General features: G+C 40.4%; 1 protein-coding gene across 3 annotated transcripts; it reads right to left on the reverse strand.

The window, feature by feature from the left end:
- Positions 1-1582: 1582 nt before the first annotated feature.
- On the reverse strand, positions 1583-22207 carry AMPD1 (adenosine monophosphate deaminase 1). Of its 3 annotated transcripts, XM_060086630.1 has the most exons (16): positions 22087-22207; positions 20762-20773; positions 17235-17415; positions 15748-15913; positions 12554-12719; positions 9372-9591; positions 8781-8910; positions 7549-7743; positions 6825-6956; positions 5901-6064; positions 4407-4533; positions 4060-4223; positions 3248-3368; positions 2412-2585; positions 2103-2213; positions 1583-1741 (listed from the first exon to the last, which is right to left on the reverse strand). In XM_060086630.1, the coding sequence occupies exons 1-16, from the start codon at positions 22205-22207 to the stop codon at positions 1583-1585; spliced, it is 2343 nt and encodes a 780-aa protein (XP_059942613.1). The 3 variants fall into 3 exon arrangements, with proteins under 3 accessions (XP_059942613.1, XP_059942622.1, XP_059942631.1); XM_060086639.1 differs by lacking the exon at positions 20762-20773; XM_060086648.1 differs by lacking the exon at positions 20762-20773 and having other exon boundaries at positions 22081-22108.
- Positions 22208-23429: the final 1222 nt, after the last annotated feature.

The following is a 23429-nucleotide window of genomic DNA, read 5'->3' on the forward strand; positions in this document are numbered from 1 at the left end:
GCCCTCTCATGGGTAAGATGGAGATATACATAATGGTAGTTCATGCCTTTTAAAATCTGAGAATAGAAAGTTTAATTTGGCAATTTATATTCTTTTGATGACAAAGAGGCCAAGGTAAAATAAAATCAGGTTTTCCAAGGGACTTACAAATACTCAGCAAACAGAACTTCAACTTCAGAAACCAGGGGGAGCATTCTAACACCAAGGCTAGTACAAACATGCTGTTGGGATCACGCCTATGCTTATGGCTACCTGTACAGAATGTGGAAGCATGCAGGAATTTGCTTTTAATTTTTTTTTCCATTTGAAACGTCATTACTTACTGAGATGTTTCACAAAATGCTCTTTTTCACATTTGTATCCACTCATGTTATAACTTCTTGCTGTGAATAACTTGAGAGTAGAAGTGAAATCTTATTCTTTATATCTTTGCTGCCTAGTACCTGGTACTTTAGATGTTTGATCAGTAATTGTTTATTGAATAAGTGGAATGAAGTATCAGCCCAACCACTAGATGGCAACACAACTGTATATGTATAGAAGTATGGTCTGGCTAATTGGATTGAATTCCACCTGACCTTGAGTAACAGGAATGTTTCTAAAAAGTTACACGTGTATCTTATTTTGGTAAGTGAAATCATTTCAAACGTAGCACTACAGCTGACTATAACTTTATTGTCAATTATATCCTTAAAACTAAGAATCCTTTCATAAGATAAATTCTCCATAAGCATAATAGCTCATAATTACAGATTTTCTATCTTGGGGTACACCTGTTCTGTTTTTGTCTAAGAAAGCCACCCTTCAGATGTATCCTGTCAAAAGGACTTTTCAGAAATCTAAGTGCCTATAGCAAGTTTCATTCTATAAACCAAAAGCCTACATTCTCCCTATATCAAATCATTTGCTTTTTTAAAAAAATATTTATTTATTTATTTGGCTGCACCGGGTCTTAGTTGCGGCAAACAGAATATTTTAGTTGCGGCATGCAGGATCTAGTTCCTTGACCAGGGATTGCACCCGGGCCTCCTGCATTGGGAGTGCAGAGTCTTAACCACTGGACCACAAGGGAAGTCCCATCATTTGCTTGTGTTTTTGCCCTGCCTTAATAACTGTTTTACCTGGAAGTCATGGGCACTCAAGAGTCAGAAAAACCCAGGTCCCCATTGCTACTTCTCAATAGGTGCATCCTTGTGCAGCTTATTGTTTTTAATCAAAGGTCATTTCATTTTTTAATTAAGGTATAGTTGATGTACACTACTATATGTTACAGGTGTACAGCATTGTGATTCATAATTTTTAAAGGTTATATTCCATTTACAGTTATTATAAAAAGTTGGCTATATTCCCTGTGTTGTACAATTGTGCAGGTTATTAACTTCACCAACCTCAGTTTACTCATCTTCCCCAAAATGGAGGTAATAATACCTATAAAGTTGTGCAAAACATTAAATGAAATAATGTCAATGGAACAATATCCAATACAATCTTTGGCTTTAGTAGGGATTCAATAACTGGTAACTATTGTTATTCACACTCTACAATGAAAATCTCACCCATATTATTATTTGGTTTATTTGCTTTATTCTCCTGATTTAATGCCTTCAGCAATTAAATTAAGTTCATAACACCAGGTTTCGTAGCGATAGGCCATGCGGATTTGGGCCACATTTGTCTTTCGGATATCATTTCCAGTAGGGCCTTCTTCAAGGTAATTGTCGCCCAGAAACTTTGCTTTCTCCTATAAGAGAAAAGGAAACAGAATGATTGTTGTCTCTTTTTACCCTGATATAGACAATAATTACATCCTTCACAAAGATTCCTTCCTTATGTTAGCTATGGGCAAAAGGAAAACAATAAACCATTTAAAGCACTCATCCAGTACCTCAATGTGCACGGTCTGCTGAGAAATTAATTATATTTTATTTCTCTTGCCCAAAAAGCATGGCCAGAGAGACAGAATAATTTTTTCTAGTCCCTGTCCATAGTAATTGCACATGATTTGTGAAATAATTTTTCAACATGTTTCCCCAACTAATTTTTCAATATTCAAGTTACCAAATTCTAAACTCAGAAGGACAGCCAGTCAAGGGCAGGTCTACCTCATGAGAAATTCCACATTGCAGAACACTGTTTCTTGCCACTTCACACATATCACAGGTACTCAGCTTGAAGACTTGTGCAGCAATGGCATATTCTTCCATTAGGGGCTCCTTGGGTTATTTATTTAAATGAGGACAAAAAAAAAAAAAAAGAAGAAGAAGAAGAAAGGAAGAAAAAGGAATGCATTAAAAGAAATAACCCTGCACAAAAAGAATAATGAAATATCTTGATTCGACTTTAAAATTCTGGGTGGTAAACAACATTTCAGCAAAAATATACTTGTATTGCTCAAAATTCCATATGTGTACCTTGGTGAAGTGGAATTGCATCGGGTCGTCTGTAGACAGTGAGATCATTAGCCCCTTCTGGAGGAAATCTAAAAAAGGATTTTTGGCATATTCTAGAAATAAGCTGTTGTTACTTAATGGCGACATAGCGATGGGAATCTGGGCTAAGAAAAACAAATACTGTAACACAGGACTCTGTAAAGGAAGAGTGAAAAAAAATTTTTAATGTTGAAAAAGGGATACAAACTAGAAAAGTTAAAACCTCCTGGTTACCTCAAGTTTTACCTTTCAACAAAATTATCACCTATTCTTTAAATCCCCTTGTAAAGAACAATAATAGTTTTTAAATGTAAATACTATTTAGAAGAAATTTATTTGGGATCAATTTTCAGAAGCACTGAGTCAAACCCAATTGTTTGTGTTTTAATTGTCTAAGTTAGATGGCCCATCTTAGGCAAAAGACTTCACCTTGAAACATTTTTTTTCTCTACAAGAAAGTTCTGACTCACACCAGAGGCATTTTAAAACATGCTATAACATGAAATCTGGTGAAAACCAGTTTCAGGTAAGCCAAGCTGCCTCTGATTTATCCCTTGTCAGAGTTCTAAAATGCAAGTCAGGCGATCTGCATTAACTCCTCCCTGCCACTAACTATCTAGGTAATCTTGAGCAAGTTCCTTTACTTCTCCGGGCCTCTGTAAAATGAGATGCACTAAATAATCTCAAAAATCTTTTTTTGCTCTACTTTAATTTGATTCCAGTGTTGATAATGACTTGTGACAGAATGATAAGGGAAAAATGCTGCTCCTCTAGCTCCAATATAAAAGTTAATATTGAGAAGAGAGCTTCCAACTCACCTTTTTTAAATTCAGGCCATGAGAGATATTATCTGCTGTCATGAATGCTGTCATGAGATGGGTGAGAGCTCCAGCTTCCCCACAATGAGGTCGGAACAGAAACGTATTCATGCCTCGTTCCCTAGGGAAACGGAGCTACTATAGCAATCACAGGTGACTGACTGGGACCTGGCAACAATTCTGGGCATAGAGTGATTTATAAGAAAATCTGGTAGGAAACACCAGAACACTCTGAAAGGGAGTGAAAGGGAGTGGGGTATCCAATGTATTCAGCAAAACTGACAATTCCAAATCATAAACTTAATTCTTCCCAAACACAGGCTTTTTGAAAAAAGAGACAACATAGGATATGAGGGTATGGAGGAAAGTTTTGATTATCTGAACAGAAACATCTTCAGTTTCCACCCAAAGTTTACCAATATCACTATGTCGTTGTTTCTCCTACTCACACTTTAGCGGGGAAACATTTCCGGAAAACCCCATTATGATAGTCCTCTATTTATTCCTTACCCAGATATATCAAGAAGGGTAAAATGTATGGAATTTTATAATAAATTGCACAGTGATTAGTGTAAATTCCTAAACTTCCAAAGAAAAGGAACTGTGAAAGTTACTGAAGGCTCCAAACTGTCCATTCCTGCCCCTAAATAAATAAAGAAACCGAAGAAAAAGACAAGGGAAAGAAATTTCTGCTCTGGGCCAGCTGGCAGCATCCCAGCAGTATAGGTCCTCAACCACCTAGGGTGCCAATGTATGAGGAAAGGGGTGTGTTAAACAGATTCTCCTTCTAGCTCCAGTTCTCATCTACTTACTTTCTCAGGCCGTTGAGCACCGTGATGTTTGCGTACATATAGTAGGCATAGTAAGTGTAAGATGGATTCTTTTCCATGGTCCACTCCTGGGGCTTAGGGCTCTTGGAGGAGAACATGTGGCCACTGTGTTTGGACTCATCATCCACACTGTCGAAGCCAGTAATCTGTCAGGAAGAGTGAGCCACGTAATGGGTTCAGTCTGAACGCAGGGTCCCAGCCCTCAGACAAACTTTCAGGTTCCAAAGGCAAGGACCAAATGTCAGAGATAAGCATCAAGAATTAATCATGGCTAGGTAGGCGGGCTGGTTCATGTGCAGTCGTAGGAAGGCCTTCAGGACCATGCTTACATGCTTGAGGAAGACACTGAGGTCTGGGTGAGCCTGGGGATTGATGGTGGCCTCAAACACTGGCATGAAAATATTCTCCAGCATCTTTCCAAAGTGTGGAAGGAAATTCTTAGATCGGAACACATCACTAGAGGCAGGAATGAAGAGAATTTATGAGGAAAAGCTTTTTTGGACTGATAGTTCAAAGCAAAGGACCAAAGGCAAGCAAAGGACTAAACACCATGTTCAGGAGAAGACCTGGTGTCTCCATCCTAGGTCCACTCTGGTACACTCTTCTTGGTTACCCATAAAGAAGGATTCAGTTTGGGTTTGGCATAGGAGGTATAAATTTCCTGCTGGACCACATGCCCCTATATCTTCTACAAATCCTCTGTGGTAAGAAAACTAAACATTCACAGCTAAGTCCAGATAGAAAATGAAGAGTATGGGAACTCTGTCATGAAAGGTTCAGTGATTTTTACGTGTGTGGCATCGTGGGCATGAAACAGTTATCAAGAACACCTCTGATATGCTGTGGCCAGGGGGCAATCTAACAAATTCTTATATAGCACTCAATATATGCCATCCACTCTTTTAAGTGGCCAGAAGTATTAGCTAATTTAATCCTCATAAAACACAATAAATTAGGTACCATTATGACCCCATTTTAAAGATGATGAAGCTAAGGCACAGAGAGGTCATGCAACTTGCCAAGGTCACACAGCTAGTAAGTGGTAGAGCCAGGATTCAAGCATAGCCAGTCCAGAGCCAGGGCCCATGCTTCTAACCACCACACTCTAATGCCTTAATATCTCTTCCTTAATGATATTAGACAGGATGTTTTACTCCAGTCAAAAAGCTACTTTTTTTTTTGGCTAAAGAGACAGGATAAAACTCTTGTGTTGTCACAGGGCACACACAGCATGGAGGTAGGTGGCCAGACAATATATAAACACTTAACTTAGATAAAAGATCAATGATATGAACATCCCTGAGGGCAATGAGTAATTAGCAGGTGATAATACCATTAATAAATACTCATTAATTATGGAGAACTTGAGCACTTGTAGATGAGACAATCGGCAGACAGTGGTAGAGGTTCTGATACAAGAAAGGTACACCCCAGTACAGATGTGCATGGGAAAGAGTGAACTGGACACAGAGAGGAAGACCAAGAGAAAGAAAATGTATAGTAAAATGTATATAGTTCTTATCCTAAGTCTTAATCATTCTCAATAAGTTATTTTGTGATCTGCATAAAATCCCCTGTTTTAAAAAACAAAACCAAAAAACCTGGTTAGAAAACTGAACTGAAATGACCGTCCTAACTCCTGTCTGTCATCAAGAGTGCTAAACCCAGAGGGGACAAAGCCAGGCACCCGGGCCCCAGTACTGAGTGCTGTTTAACGAAGCTTATTTCTGTCCAGATGTGCTGCACATTCCTTGTTGGTGTGGAGGAGGTGAGGCAGGTGGGATGAAGGCAGACTTTAGGGTTTCCAGTGGGTGGGTACATACTAGATCCTGGGGACCTGGATCATCCATGTCATGTTGGGGCAGTAGATGCGGTTTCGGACGAACCAGGTGGAGAGTTTGCTCCACTCATCAGGACTGCGGCCATAGATAGACAGGCGGGGCTCAGTGTGCTGGTACTTGGCATCCACCAGGTCTGCACCTACCTCCTGCAAAGCCAAGAGAGGAGTCCAAAGCCAGGAATTCCCATGGGTCCCTCAGGGGTCTAAACCTGTGAGGTCTAGGGAGAGGAGATGGGTACTAAGTAGAACAGAGGAAATATGAAAGGAAGTCGGAGGAAAACTATCAAGCTTAAGATGTAAGGAGCCTGAGAGGTGAGGGGGGAGCTAGTCGGGCTAAGAGACTGATAGGATGTAATAGAGTCTAGAGAGAAAAAGAGTCAGACTAAAGATGATGAAATCCCAAGGCACTGCTGCAAAAGAAATTCAGCTTTTCATATGCCCCCTATCTCCCAAAACACACATCTCCCAACTGCACCTGTCATTCCCGCCTCCTAATGTTCAGGTGTCATGAAGATCAGGATGGATTCTGATCCTAATTCTTCCTGAACTTAAAACTCCAAAAGCCTGGAAGAGCCGGGTCCTTAATCCCAAATCCACACCCTTAGGGTCTCTGTCCTAGGAATCAAGGTCTTTGAAAATCATTACAGTGAATGTTTCAGAAGAAATTATCACATTCATTTGTGTATTGCCTGACCCCAGGGATAGCACCCTTCCTCCCTCCCTCCCTTCTTTCCTTCCTTCCTTCCCTCTTTTCTCTTTCCTTTTTTCCCTCTCTCCTTCTTCCCTCCCTCCCTTTCTTCTTCCCTCCTTCCTTCCTTCCCTCTTTTCTCCTTCCTTCCCTCCCTCTCTTCTTCCCCCTCCTCAAGAACCAGGCCAGGTACCATAGATCTGGTTGATTTCTCCTCACCTTGATGATAGTGGCAAAATATTCCCCATTAATGTAATTGTCTGTCTTCAGGTAGATGTCCCGTAGCTCACTTGCTCCTACAGGATTGTATTTGTCATTGAACTTATCAAAACGCTGGAAAGTCTGACGTCCCTGCATCAGGAAACAGGAGCATAAGTGTATCTTTATCAGAGCTGCCTGAACACAGAGAGTTAGGGAATGGCCACAAGGAACAGGGGTCTGGTAACAGGAGAAGGGTTTGGGGTGGAGCAACTAAGCCAGTGTGCCACAACTACTGAGCCTGTGCTCTAGAGCCCACGAGCCACAACTACTGAGCCTGCGTGCTGCAACTACTAAAGCCCGTGCCTAGAGCCCGTCTCCACAACAAGAGAAGCCACCACAATGAGAAGCATGTGCACCGCAATGAAGAGTAGCCCTAGCTCACCACAACTAGAGGAAGCCCGTGCACAGCAACGAAGACCCAACACAGCCAAAAATAAAATAAATAAAATAAATTTATTTAAAAAACAAAACAAAACAAAACAAAACAGGAGAAGGGCTTGGGCTCCAAGAATGGAATCCAATACAGCTGACAATGAGAGAACCTCAAAATTGTCCATGGGTTCTTTCAGTCAGCATGGTAAGCCCATGTAGTTTAGTGGGCTCTGAGAAGGGAGAGTTTGTAGGAGAAAGGCATGTGGGCTTCTGAGTATTAGATGAAACTGACATTATCTTTTCAACCTACAGCATGAACATCCAGAGAATCAACAGTCAGATCGTAGGGATGCATTTTTAATTTAGCAAAAATTTCCTTGAGGGTCAGATTTTTCTCCTTGGTGCTACAGACCACTCTGTCAGCATCAACTTGGTAAGATTTCTGAATAAAGCGCAGTAGATGTTTCTGGTTCATGCAAGCGGCTGCATGGATATGGGTATCCACCTGTGTGTATATTCAGACAAAGAAAAACCAACAATCAGCTTGAGTTATGCTTCTCTGTGGTGCCTGCCAATCCCACCATGATGGGAGAAAAGAGTATATGATAGGGGTGTGACCTGGCAGCTGGTGGAGGTGGCCGAGAAAAAAATGAACCCATAGCACCTTTTTGTGCCCTTGTGAAAGGGTGAGGATGTGAAAGATTAGGCTGGATTATAATAATATTGCCTGCTTCTCTTGGATATCTGTGCATCAAATTTACTTCCTATATTTGATCCACACAAAAGTCTTGGGGACAATTCTCCACCCATGAGACACAGCTGGAAGTGAAGCAGCTGCTACAGCTTTCAGCCCCAAAGGGAGAAAGGTTGAAATGATGAAGCCATGGCACAGCGATGGCACTTATGAGTTAGGTATTTTTATGAGTACAGTTTTATAAGCAGAAGTTTTGATAGATTAAGTAATTTGCACAGGGTTATACAGGTGGCTGAGCCAGGGTTTGGTCCCAAAGCTCTGCTCATATATTTCCTACTCCCACTTCCTTGCAATCATTTAAGTGGTCAGGACACATCTTGGAAGTGTTTCTAGTTGATTAGTTTTCCATTTGTTATTCACAATCCTCTTGTGAACTAGATTGAGCAGAGATATTTCCCAGTTTTACAAATGAGGAAACTGAAATTCAGAAATATTTAATCACTTCCCCCCCAATGTCTTACAGTCAGGAAGTAGAAGAAAGAGGACTAGAATGAAGACCTTTCAAATCCTAGAATAGCGGTTTTTGAGGTTCTATTCGTTTTTATTATTTTTGTTGTTGATGATAACTATAATTTTTATGGCAATATGTGATAAACCTTTCTATGCGGAAAACAGTAGAAAAGGCATTTTAATCTTTTAGACATCATCTATCTGCTTTCATGAAGTTCTACCGAACCTGCAGAAATCTTACATGAATCAGAAAAACAGTATCTTTCTTGTCCTGTTCAAGAAATAAGTGGATTAGTGTTTTTGTCCAGGAATGACCCCTGAGCACCGAATATGTTTACCTTCCTGCAGTTGTAAAAATCCCGGTGGGGGTTGCTCTTCAGCTCCTTCAACTCATCCATCTCGTTGAGCATCTGATGGACCTGGAACTTGGAGGAGAGGAACTTCAGGCGCCGGTGGGTATAGGTCTTACTGTGAAAATTAAATCATGATTGTAAAAAATTCCAGACATTTAAGGAAAACAGTCACAATTTCAAAACTATCAGGACCCTTATAACCTGTAGAAAACTATTATGTTTGTTTCCAAATGGAACTGGCTTACTCCTCATTAATCTAACTTGAAAAGTATTGGGCTCCAAGGACTTAATCTTTTCATCAAAATAGTACATAAATAATAATGAGGGAGGATTGGGGCTCAAAGCCTGTCTCAGCCACCTGTGTGACTTTGGACAAATCACTTAACTCGTCAAAGTCTCAGCGTGTAAATCGGGAGTTATAAAAATACCCACCTCATAGAACGATTGTGAGAAGAAAAAGAAACAATGCACATGAAGGTTTTAACATAGTGTTTGAACCTTATAAGCAATTAATTAATACATAGCCTTACTGTCAGTAGTAGTAATAGTAGCAGTAGTTTAGGTCTTAACACTTACACGGGTCCTCGGGCAATTAAAGCAAGTAAAAAATTCATATCATCTAAGAAGGTGTCCAGATTTGGGTAAGGAAGTGGCTTAGGCTCCTCTTTGCTGGCTGCTTCTTCATTAGGATAGATGTAAACCACACCGTCCTTCATTTTGAGGTGATAACCGAGGTTTTCCGGGAGGTTATCTGTTCGGAAGGGGTCTTCTCTCTTCTTCATAGGAGGGGTAGAGACTTTTTCAATAAAACACACAATAGTATATCAGCACATAGGATGAATGACCACATAAAAATAACCAAAGTTAAATACTGTAAGATCTCATTTGTATGGAATTCTGTATGTCATAAGTTGTAATTATTCAGAGCTAAGCTAAAGTTTATTTTTACATTATTTCCCAAAGGTGGCTAAATTAGTAGTATAAAATAATTATAACATTTTATCTAGTGTAAGAATGATTTTCAAGTTCTTCAGAATTGCTGTTTATATAATTGCAATACTACTTACAAACCATTTTCGTTATTTATTAAAGTTGTTAAAGTCTTCTTGTTAAGAGCATTTTATTAACATTTGAGATGACTGTGTAGAAATAAAAGTAAAACTACTGTTAAAACGTAGAGTTTGGGCCTTTTCCTTATTTAAACCAAGCTTCTCTATCAGTCTTAATTTAGAGTGTTTTTTTTTTTGGCGGTATGCGGGCCTCTCACTGTTGTGGTCTCTCCCGTTGCGGAGCACAGGCTCCAGACGCGCAGGCTCAGTGGCCATGGCTCACTGGCGCAGCCGTTCCACGGCATGTGGGATCCTCCCAGACCGGGACACGAACCCGTGTCCCCTGCATCGGCAGGCGGACTCTCAACCACTGCGCCACCAGGGAAGCCCTAGAGTGGTTATTTTTTAATAGACTTAATTTTTTGGAGCAGTTTTAGGTTTTAGGGGCGTGGTGTGATGAATTGGGAGATTGGGATTGACATATATGCACTAATATGTATTAAATGGATAACTAATAAGAACCTGCTGTATCGGGTTTCCCTGGTGCGCAGTGGTTAAGAATCTGCCTGCCAATGCAGGGGACACGGGTTCGAGCCCTGGTCCAGGAGGATCCCACATGCCGTGGAGCAACTAAGCCCGTGCGCTGGAACTGCTGAGCCTGCGAGCCACAACTACTGAGCCCGAGTACCACAACTACTGAAGCCCGTGTGCCTAGAGCCCGTGCTCTGCAACAAAGTGAAGCCACCACAGTGAGAAGCCCGCTCACCGCAACGAAGAGGAGCCTCCGCTCACCACAACTAGAGAAAGCCCACGTGCGGCAGCGAAGACCCAACTCAGCCAAAAATAAATAAATAAATATACTAAAAAACATTTATATATTAAAAAAAAAGAACCTGCTCTATAAATTTTGATGACCAAAAGAAAAGAAAAAGAAAAAGTTGGCACATTTTCTATCCAAAACTGAGATAAGGAACACGAAAGAAGTGAGACAGTACATTGCTATGTCAAATATAAACTTTCGAGTCCCTACTCTTAAATATACTAGAGAGATAAAGTATAATTTAGGAGAAACGAAGGCAAGACATCCTAAATGTCAATACTATAGAAGATGAACAAACCAATGTTATGAGTTACCAAACTGGAACATGTTTAATATGATTTTAATATTAAAAAGAATTAAAGAGAAGAAGCTCTAGAACTGGAAATCTTTAACAACATAACAATTTGATAGTTCAAAAACCTTAAATAGCTGTCTCCCCTGAATTTCAATTCTAGAAGTCTAACCCTAAAGATATAGAGCAATTGTACAAAGATGTCTTAATAAAGATGTTTATTGTAACCTTGTTGGAAATAAATTTTTAAAAGTCAGAAATCTAGGGCCTCCCTGGTGGCGCAGTGGTTGAGAGTCCGCCTGCCGATGCAGGGGATGCGGGTTCGTGCCCCGGTCTGGGAGGATCCCATGTGCCGCGGAGCGGCTGGGCCCGTGAGCCATGGCCGCTGGGCCTGCGCATCTGGAGCCTGTGCTCCGCAACGGGAGAGGCCACAACAGTGAGAGGCCCGCATACCGCAAAAAGAAAAAAAAAAAAAAAGTCAGAAATCTAAACGCCTAAATATAGGAATTGGTTAAATAAATTATGATACAGTTATACAATAGAAATTATTAAAATCTGATTGTTTTAAAATATGTACTATATAAGAAAGAAAGTAAAAATGAGATATGTAAATAAGGTGCTATGGAAAGTCAAAACCTGTAGTTTACTTTTATCCAGAGGTCCGAGGAAGGAAGGAAATGATAATGGTTGGGCTGCACCTTGAAGGATGAGACTGGATCTGGACATTTGGACATATAGTAAAAAAGTGAAAGGAAGGGCAATGCAGCACAGGGAATGGCATGGCAACAGTACAGGGGCAGGAATGTGCTGATCTAAATGGACAACAGGATATGCTTCCAACCAGGACAAAGAGTTCAAAGGTGGAGTAAAGGAGGTAAGTTTATAAATAGATTGAGTGTGCAAGTCCAAAAATAAATAAATAACAGGTAAATAAAACACAGTTAGGGGCTTCCCTGGTGGCGCAGTTGTTGAGAGTCCGCCTGCCAATGCAGGGGACGCAGGTTCGTGCCCCGGTCCGGGAAGATCCCAAGCCGCGGAGCGGCTGGGCCCGTGAGCCATGGCCACTGAGCCTGCGCGTCCGGAGCCTGTGCTCCGCAACGGGAGAGGCCACAACAGTGAGAGGCCTGCGTACCGCAAAAAAAAAAAAAAAAACACACAAAAAAACATAGTTAGATGGTAGTAGGCCTTGAATGTCAGCCTCAAGACTGGACTTAAGTTTGTAGGGGGACTAGTTAAAGGTTTTTGTCAGGAGAAGGATGTGCTCAGATCTGTTTTATAATTACTGGTACCAAAGTGAGGATGAACTGAAAGGAAGTGAGATTAGAATTTAACAGAGTAATTAGGAAGCTATTGCAATGATCTGGACAAAGAGAAATATGCACCTAATTTAGGGCTTGAGGAATGGTGAAGAGAGGAGGTTCTGAGAGATATTGTACAGACTGAATCAAGTGACTGGGCACTTGGGGGGGAGAGAGAACGGAGCCAAAGATGACTATGATATCTTAAAACTGGGTTACTTATAATCATGGGGCACATTTAACAGTTAGTAGTTAAACCTAAAGCTATATTCCAGACATTATATAAGAAAATTACTTACCTGGATAGAAGCTCTCATTTGCTACCCAAGCCTCACCCTCAATGTTCCTCAAGTACCGGGAAGGGGTTTTTGGAAACCTCTGAAACGACTTCTGCATATTCTTCTCCCGTATACACAATGCCCGATAAAGACCTTTGCAAACCATTTCGAAATCTTCAACCGTAACCTACCAAGAAAATTTCAGAGTAGCTCCCGTGAAAACTGGAGAAGCGGGTAAAGCTTGTCATTGGCACCTCGCAGCTCTCCTGGGTGTCACAGCCCCTGCTGAGCCGCTCCTGCTTCTCACTCAACTTGGGCCCTGGGTCTCCCTCAAGGAGCAGGCCCTGAAGTTTTAATCGCTCTTCCATTTCTGCCAAAACGTGTCTGTCCTATGAGTCTTTCCTTACAGTCCCGTATTTGTTTTTGGTTTTTGCTAGATAGCAGTGATTATCTAACAAACATGATTAAAAGAACCCATTCTAACATGGACAGTACTTTCTCCAGGTAACAAAAGAACATTTTAAGTATGGGCTTCTGAAGACAATATCTCAACTGAAAGACAATGTTGGTGTAATTTGAGAACTCAGATCACCTGCTGGTCAGTGTGGGAAAAATTGGGGGAGGAATAAGGTGTCACACTTCCCTCAAATCCTGTCACCCATGCACTGCCTTCTGTAGCTAGAGACGGATCAGAACATCATCCTGTGAGAAGTCATTCTTTGGGACGGTTTTGAACAGAATTTTATCTGGGACTAAAAACAGAGATTCTAGAGTAAAATTTTCTTAGAACTGCTGGAAATTTCCTAAAACTGGTCTATTTCCCTGGCCCCATCCCCAACTCCTGGCTGGGCTTGACATGCCCAAACAGTTATAACTCTAAATCATTGCATGCTCATCATCAGAACGCAAAGACTTTCTGGGACCAATGTAAGCTTGTTCCCAATGGTTTGAAGTCCAGATATTAATCCTAAACAGTTGAACTCTTTTTAATGACTTGCTGACCTTGGCCAAGAGAGTCTGGCACAGGTGCTAGGTCTGGGGGTCTGCTTCCAATAGCATGCTTGTTCCTTTGCTACCTAATGGGCCACACATCTAAAAGCTCCTTGAGGACAAGAGCTGTATCTATCCACCTTCTTGTCCTCAGCACTTAGCGCAGAGTGCCTGGCACAGAGTATGTGCTCAATAAGGACTGATTACATTGAATTTGTTGTTCTTCTGGGATGAATGGCCTTGGGAACTTCGCCCTAATTCCCCCTTTACCTCTCTGTTCAGTTATAAAGGCAAAGACTGATTCAGGTACAGGCTACAACTAGGTGGAGTGTAGCTCAGCAGCTCAGCCACCTTCAGCCAACAGGTGTAGCCACATACTTGGTTCTTCAGAGCAATTATACTCCAATAAAGATGTTAAAAAAAGAAAAAAGAAAAAAGAAAGAAAGAAAGAAAGAAAAAAAAAAAAAGACTCCAGGCCGAGGTTTCAGGTGCCCTCCAGCTTTTATAGGAGGAGAAGCTAATCCCTGACTTCTGTGAGCCTTGTCCTTCCTCTCATCTTCTTTCTTTTTATTCCTGTTTTCATTTCCACCAAGCACATAGGGATCAAGTTTGTCTCTTAATATTTGTGGTTTTTTTGAACTCTGGCCTTCTCCAAACTTTGTTTTCCACGTTGCTATTAAACATTTCATTTCAGTTATTTAGCATCTAAAATCCCTGCCATTTATAGAGCACACATGTTATCATGCAGAAAACGAATAAACAAGAATAGTGTCCATTTCATTGCTCTGTCATTTTAAAATATCTTGGGGCTGACCCTAAGTGGGTCAGTTACTTGAGAAGAGGGTTTAGGACTGGTCATTAAAACTATATTTGGAGCATAGACCAATGGCTAAACAGCAATTTCACCAATATGATGCTGATTTTGCAAGTCCATGTGGCAGAGATTTATTTATTGACCAACTGTTCTGGATAGGACAAGCAGGTCAAGTTGTTTGCAACCTGAGTTTACTATCCCTGTGGCATATCAGAATCTGTTCCAAGCAATAATCTACTGTGTAAGCATCTGTGATGAAATTGGACAGGACAGTTGGTAGAAAAACAATAGCTGCATTAGAATGTTCTGACCTCTCTCATCTTCTTCTTCTTCTTTTTTTAAAAAATAAATTTATTTATTTTTAGCTGCATTGGGTCTTCGTTGCTGCACGCGGGCTTTCTCTAGTTGTGGCAAGCAGGGGCTACTCTTCATTGCGGTGCACGGGTTTCTCATTGCAGTAGCTTCTCTTTGTTGCAGAGCACAGGCTCTAGGCAGGTGAGCTTCAGTTGTTGTGGCACGTGGGCTCAGTAGTTGTGGCTTGCAGGCTCTAGAGCGCAGGCTCAGTAGTTGTGGCGCACGGGCTTAGTTGCTCCACGGCATGTGGGATCTTCTCGGACCAGGGATCGAACCCATGTCCCCTGCATTGGCAGGCAGATTCTTAATCACTGCACTGTCAGCAAAGTCCTCTCGCGTCTTCTTTTCTCTGGTCCCTCCACTCTTCTTTCCTCTTTTCTCTCTCTTTCTCCTGATGTGTTTTCTTTGACTGGTTAATGCTACCTGCAGCCCTTCTCTCCATTCTAGGTCTGCTCTGGGTCCATCTTTCCCCAAGAGCCCCTCCCCACCCTGCCCACCGGGCCTCCCTGAGGCTCCCTTTTCTGCTTTATGATGCCCTCAGTGAGACTAGTTCAGCTGCTACTCTCTTTGGTTCTTTTGCCAAAATCTGTCCGCTGTATTCTGTAACACACACGTCACATTCTACTGCGTATTCGCATGTGCAAGCAAATGAGATAAAGGAGGAGAAATTATGTGAGATGATAAAAGCAAAACAGAAATATGTCATAGCATATCGTAAACAACAAGGTCCTACTGTATAGTACAGGGAACTATATTCAGTATCCTGTGATAAGCCATAATGGAAAAGAATATAAAAAAGAATATATATATATATATGTAAAACCGAATCACTTTGCTGTACAGTAGAAGTTAACACAACATTGTATATGAATCATACTTCAATAAAAATTTTTTTAAAAGTCATAGCATATTGGTATTGAAAAGTGATAATGAAGTATAGCAAAGGACAGGTGAGCTAACACCTTCCTCAAAAGCAAGGGGAGGAAGGAAAGAAGCTGAAACAATCAAGCTGAGTGTCTTTCTAGCAGCTACATGTGAGGGGCAAGAAGAAACTCACCCCAGAGGAATAATCGCCTGTGATCTGCACTCTCTGAAAATCAGGCACGGTCTGGTAGGTGGGAGACGAAGAAATGTATTCATCAATGGGGGACAATTTGGTGGAAGATGTTTCACTTTGTGGAACGGACAAACTAATGGTCTTCTTTCCGAAGAAACGCTTTTTTCTTGGTTTGAAATTGAAAAATAAAAAGAGTTAACTTTATCTTCATTGCGAGTTTCATTGTGATAAGTTGATGTTCCACTATACAATTTCATTTTGAGGAAAAACAGCAAAAATTAAATGTGGGCTGGGTGTCAGAAACAGGATCCAACCTTATGGAAAGGGGTATCATGTTACAGTGTTCCCTTCGTCCTCGTATACCTTGGAACAGTGGGCCTTAGGGAATGTACTAGAAGACTCTCAGCATGACACTGTCCTGCACAGGAGGCCCACTCCCAGCAGAACAGGAGGTCTGGGTGCTGCAGTAAGCACAGGCTATGTCAGTTAGTACTTGTGTCATTTGGTGCATGTCCCTTAAATTCTGTGAGCTTCTGTCTCTCTCTCTAAAAAAGTGGTGTAATAATGTCTACCATTCAGGATTTCTGTGAGATTTAATGTTTATAAAATGCTTAGCACACTACCTGGAACTTGTAAGTTGCTTAATCAACATTACTTCCTCAAATCAACATGTATTTATTCAGTTTCTACTTTGACCCATGCCCTATGTTAGGTCCTATGGGGGATGCCAAAGAAGGTAGATTGTTGTTATTTCCTTAAAGAAATAAAACCAAGGGAAGGACTGCAGAATGACCTTCTCCCCATGAAGCTGGTTGCGGGGTGGGGGGAGTGTTTTGAGGAGGGGGGTCCAAGTAAGTGGTCAATAACAGGTTTGAGGACTAAACTGTGGCACATAGTGACAGGTAGTGAGTACTAGAGTAGTTCAAAGAAGGGAAAATAAACAGACTTTGTGGAGAGGGATCTGTTCAGGGAAGGCAGTAGTTACGCATCACAGGCATAGGATGGGCGGTGCCTGAGGGCAGAAACGGAGGGCTGTATCCCTGAGGCCTGGAGGAGGTCAGACTGGCTGGAGGGCAGGACTCCTATCAGGTAACACAACACTAAGGTTGACTAAGGACAGAGTCCAAAGATGAGGCTCTTGAGTTCCAGTTTCTACATAGTGTGGAAATTGAGTGTGTGCACAGCAGCCATCAGTCCACTTTGGTTTGGAACAATCACATGGTAGATCATGTCCTCTTGCTTGGGTGAACAGGAATGCTTCAACTAAAGGCAGATTGGATGAAGGTAGGAAGGCCACTGTTTTCTTCTTTTTTGGTCCTTGTCGCTTCACCCCAGTGTATTCAGTGTGTGTGTTTGGGGGGAGTGTGGGTTTAACTCTGACAGAGTTTTTCCTCCACGTTGAATCACCATTCAGAGTGAACCATCTGCCCTGACATTGCCCCTTCCTTGTGTCCCAACGTACAAAACATTCTACTTACACCACTTACCTCCTGCCTGCTGTGGAGGTGGACAGAGCCTCCAGCTGGAATAGGTGTTCGCGCGTCTCATGGTGCAAAATTGGACAGACCTCATCCACATCAAAAGGGGAGATCTCATGACGGCCTCCCTCATCTTTGACTTCAGAGGCAAACACTTTTTCAGCAAAGCTCCGCGTTGCATCATCAATAGCTAAAAGGGGTTTTCACGTGTTAGTGTTCAAGCACTTTCTCAGGAGTCATCCAAGAGTTTCTGCTACACATAAGGCACAGTGCTAAGGACTGCCCTGGGTACATGGCTCCCCTGCTCTCCGCCCAGTGTGCTGGAAACATGATGGAGCTTCATGCCTATTCTCTCTTTAGTGGGTTTCTGTGTGGGTAGCTTGGACATCCATTCTCAGAATCACGGGTCAGATTCTTACAGCACACTTTAGGAGGGTCCTAAAGATGGTATTGGGCTCTTGCAGGACTAGCACTTAACCCAAGATCACCTGTTTCTGGTGGGGCTAAGTTTGATTTCATAGTAACCATGCAGCATAGTCCTTCCTATCAGGTTGGTGGAATTTTTCTGACGGTTTTAAAGATGTGGATAGGGTTGTTGGTCCTTGGTGTTCTTCTTCCTGAACAGAATAAGTGATCTAAATAGTTCTGAAAAATAAATGTGTACTTTAGGGCCTTTCTTCCTTATAAGACAGATATTGTGTTTCTGTCACACATCACAACCTCATTTTTTTCAAATCCTGATGACTTGGTGATGTGCTGGTGTTGGGGGGAGGGGAATCTCTAATATTTACTGCCTAGTGTTGGGAGTCCCATTTCTTGTGGATATGTGGCCTTCCATAATGAGTGACCTTTGGACAGCCCATTTTACTTTTACTTGCCTTAATTTTCCCATTCTTAAAATGGGTGGAAGGATGACCTTTAGCCTGGCAATGAACAACCAACCCCAAGATCCTTAGGATACAAGACAACCAGTTTTATCATATAGGGTGGTGATGGCCATCAAGTATCTGCTTTTCTGTTAAGTTCTATTGTGTTTTCCAGACACCCAGCTGTTTCCATCTGAGTAGTTATAACCTCCAATACTTCTAAAGGTCTCTTGGTATTTCCAGAAAAGAGCAGGTAGCAAATAATGAGAATGGCAAACAGCTGGATATTTGGAGCAACAGCAGAAGACAGAAACATTCTTCATGTGATGACAAAGCAAACTGCATGCAGAAAGATAGATCCCCCCACTCCTGCCCCTTCAGTGTCTATACAAGTCTCCAAAATGACACATTTTCAATTACAATTTAGGTAAGTGTACTGTATTTAAGTACTGTTCTGTACTTACCAACTCCTTCACCTTCTCCTGTTTCAGTTTCCTTATGTATAAAGTGGGAATACTAATACCTACCAACCTCACTCACAAGGCTGTTGTGACATCAAGTGAGATAATATATGTGAAAATGCTTTTTTAGAGCAATTTTTTAAAGGAAAATAAAACACCAGATTAAACTGAATGACATAATTTGGTAGCATTGCTCAGACTGATATTTGGTATTTGGGGTTAGGTTTGGGTTATTAAGGAAATGATAAATGGTATGGCTTAGTATAGGCTGAAGCATACATTGGAAATGAGAGTAATGGACTCATAACTTCACCAATGCTAACAGTCATGTCAGCCAGTTTTCAAACTTGGCTTGTCACAGCAGAGTAACAGAGAAGCCCAATATGTTGGCTGAACTTCATGCATCTATTTGTCTCATTGAGCTCAAGCACTTCCTGAAACTGACAAGCATCTTTGGATGCTATCCTTAGTTTTTTGGCAAGCACCAAGATCCATGAAGGAACAAATAAAACACTAAGTAGATACATTTGATGACCTGAGAATGCCTCCCCACCCCACAGCCAACTGTTCCCCAGAAATAGTATCATTCCTCCCTGAGCATCACAGGCAAGCACATGCACCTAAAGGATGAATGACAAGCAGAGATTAGAAGAGGCTTCATGTACCATGGGGAGCAAATGGAAATAGGCCAGTCAGCTCTGATGATGATGAGGAGGAGAATGAAGATGACTATGCAACTGGCTTGTCATGACGGGTCTGTGGCAATGCTGTTGGAGGTCTCAGGAAGGAAAGTATGGAAATGGAGTCCCAGGAACCAAATCCTACTTGCTTGAGATCTGGCTCTTCCAAAACAAGCATCCATTATGTGGGACTGCACATATCTATTTGTTTCATGTTTTTAAACATTGTTTTTACTAGGTTGTATCTCCCTAAGTCACTATAGACAGTTGAAAAGTAGAAACTCTACTCTCAAGAAGTAGCTTACATTATCACCAAAAATTATATGGTTGATATTTCCTTCCACTAAATCAACCAGTTGTTTTGGCTTCATGTAACCACAGCTGAAATTTGATTCCTAATTCAAGAGCTTTGCCTTTCAAAAATACTTCAGGGAGTGGTGGTGATTAGGGAGAGGAAAGAGTGAAAGTGACATTTCAAAAGGTGAGTAGATAAGATTTGGTGACAACCTAATTCATGGAGTAAAGTACAGATGACTCCCTGAGGTTTGTATAGATAATTGCTGTGTTCTTTTTTGAGCATGTTTGAGATAATGGAGCATCTGAGTGGCAATGTCTTGAGGTTAGGACATCCACATTTAGACAGAGAATAGATAAGAGAATAGAAACAAGAAGCAGAGTGGTGAAGCAGAAAGAACACTGGACTAGGAGTGAGAAAAAGTGTCTGTGACAGCTGGGTGGCCTTGGGAAAACCATATAATCACAAGAAGCCTCAGTGTTCATCATATAAAAGAGGAATATTAACAATAATAATGTCAACTTCAGAGAATTGTTGTAAAGATTGAACAAGAAATACTTTAAAAACTACACAGTACTATCCAGAAGTTGGGGATTATTATTATTAACATGGGAAGTGCAAGACTCTTGAGAATAGAAATATCATGCTTGCTTCTTCACCCAACAGACCCAGAAAAACATGCTTATTTCTCAGCAGTGCTTTATTAATGTGTAGGAAAGACAGGTTGTAGATCTTTCATCTGCCACATGGAATCTCATAGAGGAACTCAGAGGCACCATGAGTAATATCAGTCCGTCAAAGGACAAGTCTGATTTGAGATGGAGGGGAACATACATAAAAATTTACAATTTTATCAAAAATGGGTTTCACTTTATCTGGTCACAAAATTTCACCATGGAATTTTTTGCATTGGAGGAGGGTTTACTACGGCAGGACTCAGAAGGTCCCCTTAACTAATGTCTAAAGGAGAAGATTATTTTATTTCAGAATATCAAATGAATGTCCTCTGAGGTTCTCTTTAAAAAAGGGATTTTTTTTTTTGGAGGCAGGAAAATTCATGAGTTCATTTGCTATGCTATGGGAGATCTATGGTCATTATAAATCTTTGTTGGCTTTTAATGGTATCATTAATAAACACTGCTGAAAAATACACATGCTTCTGAATTAAAGAATAGTATCATTTAGAAATTGATACTTTGGCAAATGGCAGGAAAAAATAGCCCAAAATACTCACATTTTTCTTCAGCTGTATGAAATAAAATAGAACAAGATAAAATATATGAACAACTTTCAAAAATCATTGTGGCTACTAATCAATGCTTTGGAATAGAAATAGGTAGGTTTATATAAGAAAGGGGTGTGGTGGGATGTGTTATTAAAGCTCATTCTTCCATTTTTCTACAATTTGCTGCCAATAGAAAACCCTGGGAATACAGTTATTATATAGCTCTTCGTTTTCTTTTCCTTTCTAATTTGTCTCTTTAAATTTATGTTTATAATTTTAAAAAGGTACTCTTTGTAAAATATGATATTTAAAAACCTGATCAAGAGGGATGGAAACTCTCATACAATGCGGATTGCAGGTAAATGAAAACAGATTATTTGGTAAACAATTAACACCTACCAAACAGCCATTTCTGAGAATCTATTCTACTGAAATAATCCTTAAACATGGAAAAAGCTTTAGGTACAAATATTATTGTCAGAGCACATTTATACTTAAAAAAATCATAAAGAACTTAAGGGATTGGTTAAGAAAATTGGAATATTATACAGCCATTTAAAATGATGTTTAGGAAGAGTTTGGAGTGCCATGGTAACTGATTAAGTTATAATGTGAAGCCAAAAAAAAGGGCAGGATACAAAGTCACATGTATAATATAATCTCAACTGTGGTTTTTTAAAAAAAATTCTTTAAATTTTCAAAGAAAATAGTTTGAAAGAAAAACACTAACATGTTAAAAGTTATCTTTGGATGATGAGGATTGTGAGGGGTTTTTTTTATAACTACTTTTCTAAATTTCTCAGTTTCTCTAAATGAGTGTTTATTACTCTTATTTTTCAGTGAAATTTCTCTTTTTATTTCACATGAAATGTATTACTTTTATAATGAAAAAGACTTATAAAATTATTATTTTGAAAATTACTCTGTGTACAAACCTGGATTGTGAACCATCAGAATAGACAGATTAATATTAATATTGCCATTATTCTCATGATTTTCAGCTAATGGTATAGCTAAAGACATTGTATAGGACCCTTCTCCCAAGTGTGGCAGCACAGGTTTTGTTTAGACTAGCAGAGTAGATAATAAATATCTTACACAGTTTTCTCCTGGGATCATCAAGGATGCTACTACATGATACAGTTTTAGAAGATTACCTCCCTCCTAAAACTAAAAACCAAAATCCCCTTGAAAACCTTGTCTTGTCTTTTCCTGAAATGTATTAGTTAAAAATACTATGAACCTTAAATAAAGGATTCCCGAGCTGACATGATAGTTAAGGATTGATTGCATATTAAAAGAAGTGAACTCTCCAAACACTTTTGCACACTTACCTGGAAGTTTCAACAGAGGCATTGTGCTGGGATCCTTGATTCTAGGATAGCACAGTAGAAAGGAAGAGACAGGAGACTGTGGGGATGACTGACTGACATTATAAAACACGCTGACATTCATTTTATTATTTTGCTTTGCCCCTGTAATTTGACCCTTCTCTGCTAAAAGTAGACAGATGAGCTTTAGACCTATTTATAGCTTTAGGCATTGACTGTGAAAAACAGGTGAAGCCTTCAGTGTTTACCGTGGGATTTTAGACAAGATATCTGTGGTAGGCCAGAAATTGCATTTCAATACGCTCTAAATCTTCCTATGGATTGGATTCTCTTCGCGTGTAGTTTTCTTGTATGACTGGACCACTGATGACTATTTTCCACCCTAGCGAAACACAATGAAATCGTCCAGGCTTCTGGAAAGTCAAGGTCCTCAGGATTTCAGTCCTGAGAACAGCTTTCTGTGGTCGGGGAATATGCTGGTACATTCATCAAACTCTCAACACACACACACACACACACACACACACACCTTAAGAAATATTCCTGACTTGGCAGAAATTCACCTGACAGAATTTATTTAATGAATTAAGTCATAAATTTACTTCAAATCTTGTGGAAGCACAACTGCCATCTAGAGTGCTCAGGGACCCTTACTCTATATATTGTTACAAAAAGAATATATTTCTCATGCATAACATTTTATAGTACACAGAGCACTTTCCAAATATTATCTATTTGATCCTGCTTACAATGCTATAAGGCAAGGAGTACCTTACCCTTGCTTCCCAAATTAGAAAACTGGGGCTCTGGGGAGTGACGTGCCTTGCCCAAAGTCATTCTGATTGTTAATGCAAAGCCAAGTCTCTCTGGACCAAAATCTCATGCTCCTTCCACAATAACACAGAGTCCTGGTTACAGCAAAATACAGGAAGTCCTCAATTTTATTGTGCTTAACTTTAACACACTTTGCAGATATTGTGTTTTTTACAAATTGAAGGTTCGTGGCAACTCTGCAAGGAGCAAGTCTACTGTCACCATTTTTCCAACAGCATTTGCTTACACTGTGTCTCTGTCACATTTTGGTAATTCTCACAATATTTCAAACTTTTTCATTATTATTATATTTGTTATGGTGATTTGTGATCTGTGATCTTTGATGTTACCATTATAATTGTTTTGGGGCACCACGAACTCATGCCCATATAAAACAGTGAACTTAATCGATAAATGTTGTATAAGTGTTCTGACTGCTCCACTGACTGGTTCCTGTCTCCCTGCTTCTCCTTGGGCCACCCTATTCTCTGAGACACAAGTTATATTGAAATTAGGCCATTGAATAACCCTAC

This window comes from Mesoplodon densirostris, chromosome 2 (genome assembly GCF_025265405.1).
Source record: "Mesoplodon densirostris isolate mMesDen1 chromosome 2, mMesDen1 primary haplotype, whole genome shotgun sequence".
NCBI classification, from domain to species: Eukaryota; Metazoa; Chordata; class Mammalia; order Artiodactyla; family Ziphiidae; genus Mesoplodon; species Mesoplodon densirostris.